At 42.8% G+C, this 14,088-nt stretch overlaps 1 protein-coding gene across 2 annotated transcripts in view; it reads left to right on the forward strand.

Moving 5' to 3' along the window:
- ARVCF (armadillo repeat gene deleted in velocardiofacial syndrome) overlaps positions 1-14,088 on the forward strand; it is an 88,332-nt gene that overhangs the window by 34,493 nt on the left and 39,751 nt on the right. For both annotated transcript variants that reach the window (XM_009864403.1, XM_009864404.1), the window contains 3 exons: positions 3,977-4,094; positions 5,307-5,478; positions 12,073-12,144. In XM_009864403.1, the coding sequence (XP_009862705.1) occupies positions 3,977-4,094; positions 5,307-5,478; positions 12,073-12,144 (362 nt within the window). The remainder of the gene's footprint in view (positions 1-3,976; positions 4,095-5,306; positions 5,479-12,072; positions 12,145-14,088) is intronic.

Below are 14,088 nucleotides of genomic sequence, written 5' to 3' on the forward strand. Positions count from 1 at the left end.
AGATGGCAAGTGTTCAGTGCTACTCGAACCTCTGGCTTTCAGCTCCTGTAGCTCTGTGGGGTAACACCTGATGGCCCTTTCCAATCAGGCAACAGACACAGCCATAGCCTTGGAAATACTGGGTGAAATGTTCAGAGAAAAAACTGTGTCTCTTTGATGCCTGTATTTTCAAATTTCTCGTTACCCTTAAACGGAAAACCACACGCAAAAGCTCTCCCCTCGTGCACGCTCTATCTTGCAGAGCGTGAGGGGAGAGCACAGTGGGGGCATTGCTACATGATTTACATTGAAATAGTGCAAATGGAGTGCCATGCGTTTAATCACTTTTAAATCTTTTCTCTCGGGGATAATTTTGGTGTGTGGCATAGAGAGTAGTAAGAGCTCACTATCGTAGAGGTGGTGAATACCAACTCTGTGCTGCAGATGTAAATGTTACATTCAGACTTGCGTATCGTCGATAATGATCACCTTATCTCAAGCATGAATAGATTTCTCAGCACATTCCCTGCCATTTTCTGAAGTCATTAATACCAACTGGATTGCTAGCCTGATGTGTTTCTATGCTGGTAGGTATTTGCTTTTGTTTAACGTTTACTTAGTGCTCCTCTGTTTTGTTTTCCCAGGGAAAGCATATATTTGAACGTCCTTACAAATCCTCTTTCACTAGTCTTGTCTGCAGTTTGGACTCCAAGAACTCAGTGCCTCAAAACCCTGCAGAGTTCCTGTTTCAAGTTATTCAAACTTTTACAAGTATCTTTGGCTTCATCTATAGATTTTCTTGATATTAAAGCCCCTCAGCAAGCAAGTCGCTGAGATACTGTGCTTAATTCCAGAATACCTGGGTCACTCCAGTTGTTGCATGGCAGCCTGGCTCCAAGGAACAGTTAACAATGACCTTGGCTACGGTTTTGACTTTCTTGTATGTTCAGTGTCTTACATCAAACACTCCATCCACTGAAGAATTAATTTTCTTCTGATATAAGGTGATCCTTGTCTAATGTGTAATAAAGTAAAAAGCAAAACTCTGTCCAAGTCTGGATGCCGTATGTTGCGTATCTGTCTGTTGCGTGCATCTGAGGGAGTCGCTGCCCTGTGCGAGGCTCTGAGTTCCTTCTGTGGTGTCACCCCGTGTGGGACGACTGCACGTTCTCTGTTAACGTCTGCTGGAGTCTGTCACCTATTTGTTGATTTTCATCACTCTTGAGTGATGAAAGAGGGTTTATAAACTTTGCTTTGAAAGTGTCCTTTGGAACATGGTTCAGTTAGGTCTCTCATTCCATAACGTGTAATAGATCAGTGGGATGAATTAAGAACAGTTCCCGTGCAGATGTGAAATGGGAGGAGATTTTTCCCGACTCGGGTCAGTGGATGCTGTGTCACAGCGGCTGTTCCACGGCAGGTTCCGTCCTTTTCAGTGACCGACACTAGTACTAGCTGTCTTGTCCATGTAAGCACTTCTCTCTCCACACTGCAGTCCCTCCTGAAGACCCCAGGTGTGAATTTGATGACTACAGGTGTTGTTTTTCAAGGAGGTAGATAGCATGGAGTCTTAACCCCCTCAAGGCAGGGTTGCAGGAGCTTTCGAAGGTTGCTCTGGATCGCGAAAACCAACCAAGCACTTCTCCTGGGATTACCGGATGAGAACTGTTGCAGACTGCCTTGGTTTTCACTGTGCCTCCTTTAGTGCGTGGGGATGTTTGGTGTGCTTGTGCATGTATTTGAAATGCAAATACTCCAGTGAGGATTGGGACATCTTTGCTGCCTTTTGCGGTGCTGGAGCAGCAGGAAGAGCAGACTCTGCAGAGCAGGTGCTCGTCTCCCTGGGCTTAGTCCTTCCAAGATCAGTGTTGCCGAGGCTTCTGTGGAGAAGGGTGTGAGCTGAGCTCTCCAGTAGGTCTGGGTTATAGTTACAGACAGGGAAATGGGTCTTATTATTCCACGTTAGATAAATCCCATGGGCTGCAGGAATCTCATTACCCAAGGAGGGGAGGACTAGAAGAATCTCAAGAGCGTTGAGTATTTATAGAGCGGATGTCTCTCATGAGATGCTCATAAGGATACATTTTCTGATGTGTTAGTTACAACATTAAAACTGTAAAGTTTGATGTCTGGATAACTTATTCATAGCATTAATTAGCTATTAATTTGATGCTGCAGAGTTTTCTTGCTTATTTATATATGATATATGTGGGATTTTTTTTCTCAAGGCATTAATTTTCAGTAAATTTTTCTATAGTTGAAGATATATCAAGTTACATCAGCAAGCCACGCTTACTGATGCACTTTTGTAGTATATTTTTCTGCTATAACCTTATCAATGTCTACCTTAATATTAACCCTAACTCAGATCAAGAAATAAGAAAGCAGAATGCAAGACACTATGATTCTGTTGATAACCAAAGAATTAAAATAAATGTCCTACAAGTGTGGTAGCACGGATGGTCCGTAGAAGAATCTCTTATGAATGGGCCAAATAGCAAGAAAAATGTGAAGGATTCTTTGGGGCAAAATTTGATTTATTTGTTTTTTGAAGTCTGCAAGTGTTTCCTATATATTTCGGTTCTCTATTTCTAAGGCTTAATGGGGGAATAAGAAATGTGATACACGGCTTCAGATAAGACCATTTTTGGTGCATTTCTGTCACCCTCAAGCTTAATAAGTAATGTTCCACCTCAGTAGATGTGCTTGGAGGTGGAGCTGCTGTCGTTTATTGTTATAGCTCCTGAAGGGTATCACAGAGAATTTGAATTCTCATTTCAGTTTCATAAAGACTTTACATTAAAATTCACATTTAGGCTTTTGATACAAAAGGATTAGTACAACTGGAGATGGAAAAACAGCATGTAGAATTCTCTCTTCCGTATGTCCTGTGGAATCATATTTTAATATCCACTTGCCTGTCTTGTATCAGCCATGGCTGGAGGTGATGCTGTGTGTTAGGGTTTGGGGAAGGAATTCATTTATCTGTGCATTTAATTTGTGTTCTTAATTGAAAGTTAATGTGCTGTTAGAGCAACTAGCTCACAATTAAGTGTCTTCAGATTTTGAGAGGTCTCTGAGAAAATACATTTTTTCCTAGTCATGCAATTAACATACCAGCCTGCCTGGTGACAGGGGGACATGGGAGGGGACCGTGATTGATTTGTTAATTATTTGGAGATTGGCAGTCCCCCTAGTTAGTTAAAAAGAAAAATTGGCTACATGATCCTGACAGCAGAAGGTAGTGATTGTGTCCTGAGCTTTTAAGAGCTCAGGGTTACATGGGTTTGTGGAATTCAAAGACCTCGAAAGCTGAAAGGTTGGTTGTGTAGTAGTTGAAATTAGTGCATTTCAGCTTTGAGAGAACTTTCCACATAGGTTTTGCTAGTGAGCACTGTTACAAATAATTTTGGGACTTTACTTCCCCCCCTCAAAAAAAAAAAAAAAAAGAATTTTAAGAAACAGCAGGCCAAAAAAAAAGCTGCATTTGGAAAATTGACTTAAATTTTATTTTTTATTGGGTAGTGGCAGGTTGATGCTTATGCAAGGCCATGACTACTGCTGGGTATTCATGGCCAATTTCTGTGGCCGTGAGTACTGCTGAGTGATTTTGTGGTACTGCATGTTTTTCTTAAGGTGGTGATGGTATTTTTCAGATCAAAAGTTCTCGCTTTGAAATTAAATTTTTGGGTTGCATTTTGCTTCCTCTGAAAAATCCTGTTCAATTTAAGGTATGTGACTGGAGTCACCAGCAACTCAGAAAACCATGTTTGTAGGCACCTCTGGGACTGTGTTCCCCTTTTCATTCAGATTCAGGGACTTGGAGACGTGCATTGCCCATATTTTACTGAGATTTAATAGGTTTGTCAGACTACCTTGCTTCCAAATTGTTCATCCAAGGTAATGAGTTCTCAATAATTGTAGTATAAATCGATGCACCTTCAACTTTATGGTGAAGGTTAGAGGGCTAAATTTTCTTTTAAATCTCTCCTGTTAGGAATGTAAGTTCGGACGGAGCAGAAGCACGCAGAAGACTGAGAGAGTGTGATGGTTTGGTGGATGCCCTCCTTCATGCTCTGCAGTCTGCAGTTGGCAAGAAGGATACAGACAATAAGGTGAACTTGTGTGTTAAAACTTAATGGGTGTTTCCATTATTTAGACTGACGTGTTGCCCTGGGATCTGACTTCTGTTTACTTGTATCGGGAGGGGATTATACTTCCTCTCATCTCTGTCGTGATATCCATGATCACATCAGCGTGACGCTGCTGTGTTACCCAGTGTGACTGAGCCTGTGTGCAAAGGCAAGTGGCTGTGACAGGCGGGGAGGGTAGTCCTTTTATTATTTGTTGGTGGCGTTTTTGCTATAGTTCTTAATTGACATTACTTAAATGATGCTTCTAAGTGCAGTCTCCATATCAGAATGGAGTTGCATTGTGCTGTGCTTTGCACAATACCAGCAAAGGAGCCAGTTCCCATTTAAAGACTTTATTCAGCACCATCTCTAAAGACTGTAGTGTCTTCAGACCTGCAGTGCTTCCATTGTGGCTTTTTTTTTAGATGCAGATTTTGTTTAATATGTTTTTATCATCATCTCATCTTGTGGCTTGTAAAACTGCATTTATATGCATAAGGCATGTAAGTTTAACCTGCTTAAAAAAGGCAGCGTATTATTGCTTTATAACACCGGTAAGGCTTGTGAAGCATCGTTATTTTCTTCTTTTTGAGTCGCACTATGTGATGGACTGTACAAGGGAATTATAAAGCTGTGTCACTTAATCAGATAATTTTGGAAGTGGATTTTGTAACCACCTGATGGTTTCCATTGCAACCTACAGAGCATCGTTCTTGTCAGACTCTGATGTGCTGTGGATTAGCTATTACTACAGGACGACGTGTGTTCTCATTGAAATTCTCACAAGTCCTAGTTTTTGACCCAGAGGAAATTTAATAAAATGGGCCCCTTAGGGACTGTAAAGGTTTGGAAGAGTGAGAGAGAGGCTTGTATTAAAATAAGATCCTTATATGATCATTTTCCACTATGTGTTTGATCTTTTAGGGGATTGTATTCTTCATGTAAGATCAGGTGGTATTTTTTATTAGAGTATTCATTTTGAATGGGTGGTGTTTATGAAGCACTTCATATTCGGAAGAATAAGAACAAGCCTTAATTTAAGGGGTCTTTACTAAATCTTCCTTGAAAGCTAGATTATTTTCTTGGGGCAGGTGGGCTTTTTTTAAATTCTCCCAAACCCTCCACTGTGTAATATACTGGTTTGCAAATAAGAGGGTGCAATACTTTGTTATAACATAATTTTCTCTGTAACAGTCGGTGGAGAACTGTGTGTGCATCATGCGGAACCTTTCCTATCATGTCCACAAAGAGGTCCCCGGAGCTGATAAGTACCAAGAACTAGATGCCAGTCAGACTACAAGCATGGGAGGCTCTCAGAAGAAAAAGAAAGACGATGCTGGTTGTTTTGGTGGAAAAAAAGCTAAAGGTATGTGTTGCAGAGAGCTCAGACCTGGAAACGGATTTGAGGGTGAATTCTGCTGTGCAGGCCTGCTCTTGCAAGCACGTTCATCATGCTGCTTTAGAATGATGCAGTTTGTGGAGGTACGTGTTTGTAGTGTCGTGGCATGTGGCATTCTCCCTTGTTGCACTGCTCCTAGATGGGAATTTTCCCCATGATAGCTCTGCTTTTGTTTGGCTTTGAGTAGGAGTGGTGCATGCTGACAGGTGACACTGCTGCTGGACGAAGGTGGGTGTGCTCTGCCTTTCCTGCACTGCCGTGTTCTCGCATTTGTCAAATCTGTGCTTAGTCCACTTGCCTGGCTGTGGAGCGTGTGTCGTGGTCCCTGGAAGCCAGGCCAGCATGTGTTCAGCCCCGTGCACGGTGGTCCTGCCAGTATGTCTTCCATGTCTCCAGTCTCTCACGTTTGGGAAGTACAGTCCGACCCTCCCACTCACAGCCAAAACATACAACCTCCCAATTCTGTCACTCTTTCAGTAATTTAAATTGCAAACATGATTTTGTAGCTTTTAGTTGTCACTTTTGGGCCTGTTGTCTCCTTCGAGTGTTGCAAATGAGCTTCATTACAAGAGAAGATTAGTAGGCTCAGTTACCCCCCTTCCATCTTTCCTTCAGAAAGAGACGCTCAAATTATATCTGTTTTCTTTGGTTTTTTAGAGAAATTACTATTCTAGACTGAATTCAGACATAATTAACTCCATTTTTTGTGCAGGCTTCATTCTCATTCAGGTGTACTCACATCTTGGCTTACTACTTATAGCCGGGTCTAAGGAAGGTTTTGGTCCGGAAGAGCCAGTATGGAATCGTTTGAACTTGCCGGACTGCGTGCTGCATGTTACTCTTCCTTTGATCTGACCTGTACATGTTATTAAAACGTTATGTGTTTCTGTATGTGGTAGGGAAGTCATCACAGTGTGAACTTGCGTTTTGCAGACTAGTCTGTCATCAACTAGATGTAAACTGTATTTAAAAAATTAATTTAAAAAAAGTTGATGGGAATCTTCTAATGACATGGGGGGAAAAAAGGAAGAATTTACCTGCCTGCCCAGCCTGTTCTCACAGTGAATGACTAAAGCCTCAGGGTGATACCCTTTGGAAACCTTGAACGTGTGCTGACTCGAGCCTGTTCCCTGCCACTTGCAGTCCCTGTTGTTCCGCTGCTTGACAGCCGTGCAGTCAGGGAAATCACTTTTAGCCCAAAGAGCTGTGAGTGTGCACTGCTGGAGGAGGGGACTGCTCACTGAGAACTGTCATCCTCCTCTCGATGACAGTGCGATGCAAGCGCTCCTGGGCGGCTGCCCTTTGCCAAGGGTCTGCCTCTTTCCTCCGGGGCCAACCCCTACCTGCCTTCTGGGTCTGCGTGTACTGATAGTTTCTGTTTATCAGCCAAAGCATCTGATCCTGTCTTTTTGGACAAATTGGTCTCAAAAGCACCTGACATGAGGATGAACCTGCAGATTTCCACGAGCAACGCAGGCTTTCAGTGACAGCTTGGGTTTGTCTCTGTGCATTCAGCAGTAAATGACAATTTTTGAAGTATATTTTAATATTTTTTTCCCCCTTTTTGCAGTGCTCTTTGTAAAATGCACTCTAGAAGGAAATCAACTGGTAATAATGCTGAGCTTGCAGCTGGTAGTGTGTGGATCAGAAGGAAAGAGGGAGACAGGCAACTAATGTGTTGAAAAAATCAAAACCGAAATCCATTAATAAATGTGCTTTTAAAAGTCATAAAGAAAAGGTTCCTTTACTCACTATTAAATTTACGCATATACATGGTTTGAACCTGCCTTAATTTTCGCAGTCTGTGAGTATAAAATAGATCAATTCTCTCCCTTTCTTGTTCACTTAGTCTTGCAGTGTTTCCATGTTTATTTATTTCATGGTCATTGATCATAGCATTTCAAACACCTCTGCAAAGGGCTAGTCATCTTTCTGGCCCCTCATTTCTGTGAGCACCTTTTCATTTAACGGAAAGAGGAAGAAAATAAAAGAAAAGCTGTGCAGAGAGAGATTGTGGGTTTTGTTTCAGGAGCAAAAGGGAGAAAGTAGAATATCTTAGTTTTAACTGATGAAAGTTCTGTAGTATTCTGGTAACTCTCAGGTTTTGAACCTATTCTGTCTCTTTGTGACTGTTCCTTTGTATTTTCTTCCTTCCTGTAAATTTTTGTTTTTCTTTTGCTGCTTTTCTGGTAATTAGAGGAGTGGTTCAATCAAGGTGAGTCTTTGCAATACTTTCTTTTCATCATCACCATGATATGCTTCGTTCAGCTTTTACATGCAAGGCTAAGAGCTGAGATCAAGGTCGTGTTCATTCACCTTCTCCTCTGCTCTCCAGCGCATCCTCCTGTTCATTTCAGTAGGCATGGAAATCCTCTAACTGAGGGAGCATTTGCAGTTTGGTCTTCCCACACTGAGAATTGATGCATTCCTGGTATAAATGCACTAAGGGAATTGATTTGCAGCTGGCCTGGAAACCCCATGAGAGAGGGAGCACCTACGTGTGCAGGTTGCTTCACCAACCCTGTCGTATCCAAGTCTGGCTTTGCTGGCTGCACTGGGGCAGCAGCTGAGGACTCAGCCGCTTGGTTGTGTGTTCTCAGGGATCCTTGGTATTTTGTCTGCTTGGGCATGCATGCCTGGGCTGCTGCATCTTTATTACTGGCACTCAGACTAGCTGGATGGAGCTACCCCCAGTAAATGCCTTGGGGGATCCGCGCTTTAGTTTCTCATCCCAGCACAATAAGTAAAATTGCATCTGGAATACGTGAGGCTGAGGCTGACATTTGCCTCCCTTGCTTCTCGGCTGGGAAGTTGTTGGGCTGTGAGTGCCCTGGAGATTTCCACTGAGACTGAGACTGTCTCGGAGGTAAAGGCGGGGTCATTTTCAGCTTTGCAGCACTTGCTTCAAATCAATGAGTTCTGGAGGGCTGAGCCAAAGAAGAAAGGTTGGGAAATAAATCTAATTGCTCCACCCAGCAAATGGTGGCCAGCAGTGTTCTGCAGGGTGCCGATTTCAGACTCCTGACTGGTGAGCCTGCAGAGCATGGGTGTGCTGGCAAGACAGAGCTCAGCCCTTGCTTTCTGTCACGTTGTCTGGTTCAGTGGGTATGTTAACAAGCACAGTGTTGACTGGGGGGAGAGGGAGGAGGGCGTTGTTATGAAGAATCTCTTCAACTTTTTTTTTATTTTTAACCAGAAAGAAAGCATTTGGTAATTAATCCTCCAGCAAAAATGGGATCTAGCTGAAGAGCTGTTTTGATTATCTGTAAAGCAAAACGACATTTGAGGAAGATCAACACCACTAGTGGTTAATAATGCTGGGTCACACTTTAAAGTCTGCACTGAGTTTCTGACAGATTGAAAATGCCGAAGGTCGTGTTTTGGTTGTTTCTTACATAATGAAAAGTAGTGGAGGGGGGAAAGAGAATTTTAATCCCACTGTTGCAGAGACTGTAAATTGCATCTCGCACAAGCAAGTCTCACGTCAGGCAGTTTTCCCAAACCAGAGTGCTGTGCCAATTCCTACAGCCAGGTCTCATAAAACAGACCTGTCAGCAGGCGTGTTCAAAGCTGTCTGTCTCTTGGCAAAGTTTGGAGCTGTGCTCTTGATCCAGCAGCATCGTCGTTTCTCTGGCATACCTCAGGCTGGAAAACTTGGAGAGCAGGGAGATGCATAGAAGGGCAGAAATTGAAATGTACAAAACCAAGGTCCTAAACTTCTTTCCTCCTGCTGCCGTGGTCATTGCAGCATCACTGTGCACCAGCAGTACTGATGGGATTGAGCGACAGAGAGAGGGGTTCAAGAGCTGCAGAAGCGGGCGATGAGGCCGGTTTTCTACGATATTGGTCAGGCCAGGGGGTGGCTGATGTGTCAGGAGGCTCTTGAACTTGATAAATTTGGTCACCGTTTTAGAAACTCCATTATTTGTGGGTCCTGTGAAAATCGAATGGGAAAACTACCAGCTGGGCCACAAATCAAAACCTTTGCCTTCTAGGTGGGGTTTCTTTTGGAGTTTTCTTACAGCTTGGTCACCTTCCCTCTGGAGGAGAGCCCAGGAATATGTATGTTCTCTGGGTATTTCTGAACCAGGCTCTTGCTCAATTTGATTAAGCAAGTAAATTTTAGAGTTGAAATCCCCTTAGTCAGAGCTCTGTGTTCTGAATTGCTTCCACTTGAAAACAGCTGGCAGCTTCTGGTTTGAACAGACGTGGCTTTGCCTGCAAGGTGGGTTAGTTTCTCAGAGGGGGGAGACAAACTAGCAAAGGCTCCATAGAAGATGGGCCAGTATTTGCAATCTGGCCCAGAAGTTGAGAGCCAGCAAGTGAGGATCACAGAGCGCAGGTGGAGCGTGCTGTCTTAATGAAAGATGCTTCAGTAAATAGGCAGCTGCTTCTGCATTGCCGGCTCAAAAGATGTTGCAGCCAACTCTGCTCTCCTGGCTAATCTCTTCCTTAAAAAACTGTGCACAAATACATACTGCTTAGTAAACTTTGCTCTAGAAAGGTGGGAACTCTTACTGTGCTATCTCGGTTCTGCAGGGCTAACAGAAGTACCAAACCCAGCCTTTAAATTACAGAGAGAACTTCTGAAATGAGTGGTTGTGTTGATTAAGGACTGACTCTCCAAGTAAATTTTCTGAAGTTTAAACTAGCTAATGCCGGAGACATGAAATTTGGGGTCATGTGAAAAAACAGTTTATCCTACTTGTAGATAAGATGGACTCACATTTATTGGTCTGCCTTAAGTCTGTAATCTTTCCTAAACACTGACTTCCTTCCTTCAGTGCTTTTTATTTTCTCCCTCTGCCATGTTTTTTCCTGTCAATGCTCTAAGGGTCAACAAGGGTTTGTAGCTAGTAACTGGGTTCAGCTGCCGTTATGGAATGCAGTGTCCTTTGGTGATGCACAGCATTTTCTCCTTCTGCCATTTGGTTCCCCAAGCAACATATTTCTCAATCTTTCACGGAGGGAAAACTTGATGGAGGGCTGCAAAGTGCAGCTAATTTCCATCCCTTCCTTTAGAAAAGATACCTTTCAAAGGAGTGGCATAGTACCTGGCTCAATGACCTTTTAGCGGCTTAGCTGTGCTTCTTCATACTTCAATTAAGCCAATTATGTTAGGTGAACAGAACTTCTACATGCATGTTTTGTTTTACACAGTAGTTAGAGTTGGCTGGTATTCGGTGATGGCATTTCAAAATAAAAGTGTGTGGTACTTCCACTGACTTGAGGTTTGGTTTTTGCTTCTTGATGTTATTTCTAAATATTCATATTGGTGTTTAAAAGCTTTATGTCTTCTCTATACAGTACTGCATGGGTTTATCCTTTTGTCCAGAGTAAGGGTAGAGTAGGCCCATTGAATTCACTGCCAAAGCTGTGCCAACTCCCTGCTGTAATGGGGCAGGGATGGGCTTTTCCCATTTTGTGATCTCTTCCCAGTGAAGAATCAGACTAATGTCCATGTTACATTCTCGAGGACCGCTTCCCTGTTTTCTTTTGAGCATCCTGACTGGTGGAGCTTTCAGCCCTTCCTTTAAACTTCCATTAACAGCCTGGTAGAGTCCCTGTTCAAAAGCTACCTCTGGCAGCTTAAATTGTGTTGTTCTGAATTCATCTCATCACACCTGCCTCCCCTGTTCTTGGGAGAGAGGGACTAACCAACTTCATTTTCCTCCCTGCTCCAAGCAATATGGGACAGCTAAATTGTATAATGCTGCCCTTAGAAACTGTGCACATTCCTGCACTTCCTTCCAAATCTCGCTCTCTGCTGTCAGTACTTCTCTGATGGCAAAGTACCTGCGTAACCCGCAGCATCCCTGGGCTTACCTGCCCAGGTACTGTGTCTCCTTGTGGTGGAGAGACGAGGGGATGAGAACGAACCCCAGTTGTTTATTCTCAACCTAACTGAAACTGAAGTCCAGGTTTTGTGTAGGATTATTGTGTAAATTACAGCTGATGTCATGGTTAGAAACTGTGTCATAGCAAAAGTATGGAATTAGTAGTTTCTAACAAACCGTCAGAATGGCACCTTATTGATTGAAGGGCAATTCAAGGTTAAGTTGTTGGCTGCTGTCTGTACAGTACATTAAGTCTAGACCTTCCTGCCTGATAATTGCAATGAGGATAGAGGCTGCAAAGCAAGCCTGTAGTTTTTCGCTCTGCTGCTCAGTTTTTGCTTCAGCTAGGCTTCAGGTCAAAATTCTGCTGTGAAAATAACAAGTAAATACTGAGCCTGTGAGGGAGTGGCATAGCTTTGCTGAGAAGAGAAGTAGCACAATTTTCCAAGATTTTAAGCACTCTTAAGATCTGCTGAAATGCTACTGCTAAGCATGTTTGTGAATCAACCTGAAAGTAGCGTAGATTTTTGTCCTTAAGTTGCTCAGGCTAAAACCACAGCTTGTGCCGCTGGATTGCAACTCAGATATGTGCAAATACTGGTAATAGTCTGTGATGGATACTCTGAGCCTGTATCTTCTCTCATATTGTAGATGCACGTGACAGTGACTTGCCTGTCGGTATGCTGACAGCCTTTTCCATCTGTTGTCTTATTTTTTTGCGCAGGAAAGAAGAATGGAGATCCGGACAGGAATTTTGATACACTTGATTTGCCGAAGCGATCTGAAGCAGCAAAAGGTAATGCTAATGCGTGTGCTTTTGGAAGTAGCAAGTAGCCTGGGAGCTGGAAGCTCGTAAAGGAGCCTGGGACATGAGCTTATCAACGGGCTGATCTTCCTTTTGTATTCGGTTAATTGAACCAATGATGTGACGGTGCTTGTTGTCATCTGGTATTAATACTGGATATAACTAGCTTTATATAAAGTTACTAAATTTGTTAAATTGTGTAGAAGCCCCTCTGATTTGGTGTTAGGTGATTGTAAATACGTAGAGGGGTGAGTACATGCTCTCTTCCTTCACAACTCCATTTGCAAGTCACCTGCACTGAACAGGAGGGTAAGGAGTTAGGAAATGCATGAGGGGAGTGTGTGTATCACTGACCTTTATCTTTCCCTGGCATTTCTGTAGCTCTTCAGGGTTCCAACTAATTGAAGAGTGATAGCAGGGAATTAGTTCAATTTTTTTGTCATTACTGATAGTTTTTTCCTGAATACGATATTCCTCTGTGTCTATAGTGAGTAGTACTTGGAGTTTTTCAAAATCGGGAGGTTCACAGAAAAATCCTTCTGCATTGCACTTTAGTATTTCAGCTCTGGCAGAGGTGAAGTCTTTCACAAACAATCAGCATTCCCTTCCTGCGTGCGTGGTTCTCGTTTTAACTGGAGATTAGGAGATGTTTTGAGATCTCATCAGACTTCTTAACAGCATTGAATGGTCTTCTGAGACTTGCACAGGTTTTCATTTGAAGTGTGTGCAATGTCACTGCAAAGATTCAGCCACTGTCATGGCAACTGCTGCGGTGCCACCCTGTCAGCCTAGCCTTGCGGGAGAAGCTCTCCCATAGCACTCTCACCTTAATGATCTGTGAATACCCAGAGCTACCCGAGTATTTTTCAGAAAGAAAGTCTTAAGCTGTTCCTGCATCCCTTGCACAATTTTGAAGACTATAAAGAGACAGTGGGACTCAGTGGAGAGATCCTTGAACCTGGGATATCTGAATTATGCTTCTTTAGTGACCTTCATCGAATCAACTAATTTGTGTTTCAATTTCCTTTCTGTTAACCGAGGACATCAGAGGCTATATCTGACATCCTTAGAGATGCACTGATAGTCAGTAATGGTATAATAATTATACATGTAAAGTGCTGCACACTCACTTCAGTTCATGGGCAGTGAAGCTCTGATGGATGATACACAAACTGATCTGTTTACAGGCAGCCTTTACAATGGGTTTAGCTTCTAGGGTAACGTCTAAACACTAATTTTTGTTTGGTGCTGATTGCCCAAGATACTGATGCACCTCTTGCAAGGTGCAATGCCACCCTGTTTGGAGAACTGCCCCTACCCTGTTGGAGAACTGCCCCTACCCTGTTGGAGAACTGCCCCTAAACTGGCCTTCACTTCAATGCCATCAGTTGAGGACTGGGCGTGGGTTACATTGCAGAGCAAGGAGTTGTCTTAAGGATGCAGGAAAAGAAAGGAAAGCAAAATATAGCAAGGTCTTCAGTAATTCCATTCATTTCTAAATGTGGTTGGTATGTAGATGCCACTAAAGGGAAAAGAGAGAAATCAAGAATTTCTGCAAAGAAATGGATCTCACATAACTTTCTTTTAAAAATCTTTCATGTGAGTTCTGTTGACGGTAAAAGTATTGTAGCTCGTGTTATGGGAAATGTGTCTGTCTCTGAGCTTAATTGAATTATTGTACTCAATTGTTAGAAATCACACACTCTTCAAGAGCTTTTCTTTGACAGTTTTGAGATACTCCCATTAAGTCTAAGCGAAATAGATTTTAGACTGACCACGTATCTCATGCTAGATAGGATCAGGAGATCAATCCCACGGCATTTGGAAGGAAGCCCTTTGATGTGGAAGAGGCATGAGAAACTATTTACTCACGTGCCAGGAGTGAAAATTAAACTTGGTGATGCATTTTTGTTCACTCTTATTAGTAGTTTCCTG

This window comes from Apaloderma vittatum, unplaced genomic scaffold (genome assembly GCF_000703405.1).
Source record: "Apaloderma vittatum isolate BGI_N311 unplaced genomic scaffold, ASM70340v1 scaffold4032, whole genome shotgun sequence".
Lineage (NCBI taxonomy): Eukaryota > Metazoa > Chordata > Aves > Trogoniformes > Trogonidae > Apaloderma > Apaloderma vittatum.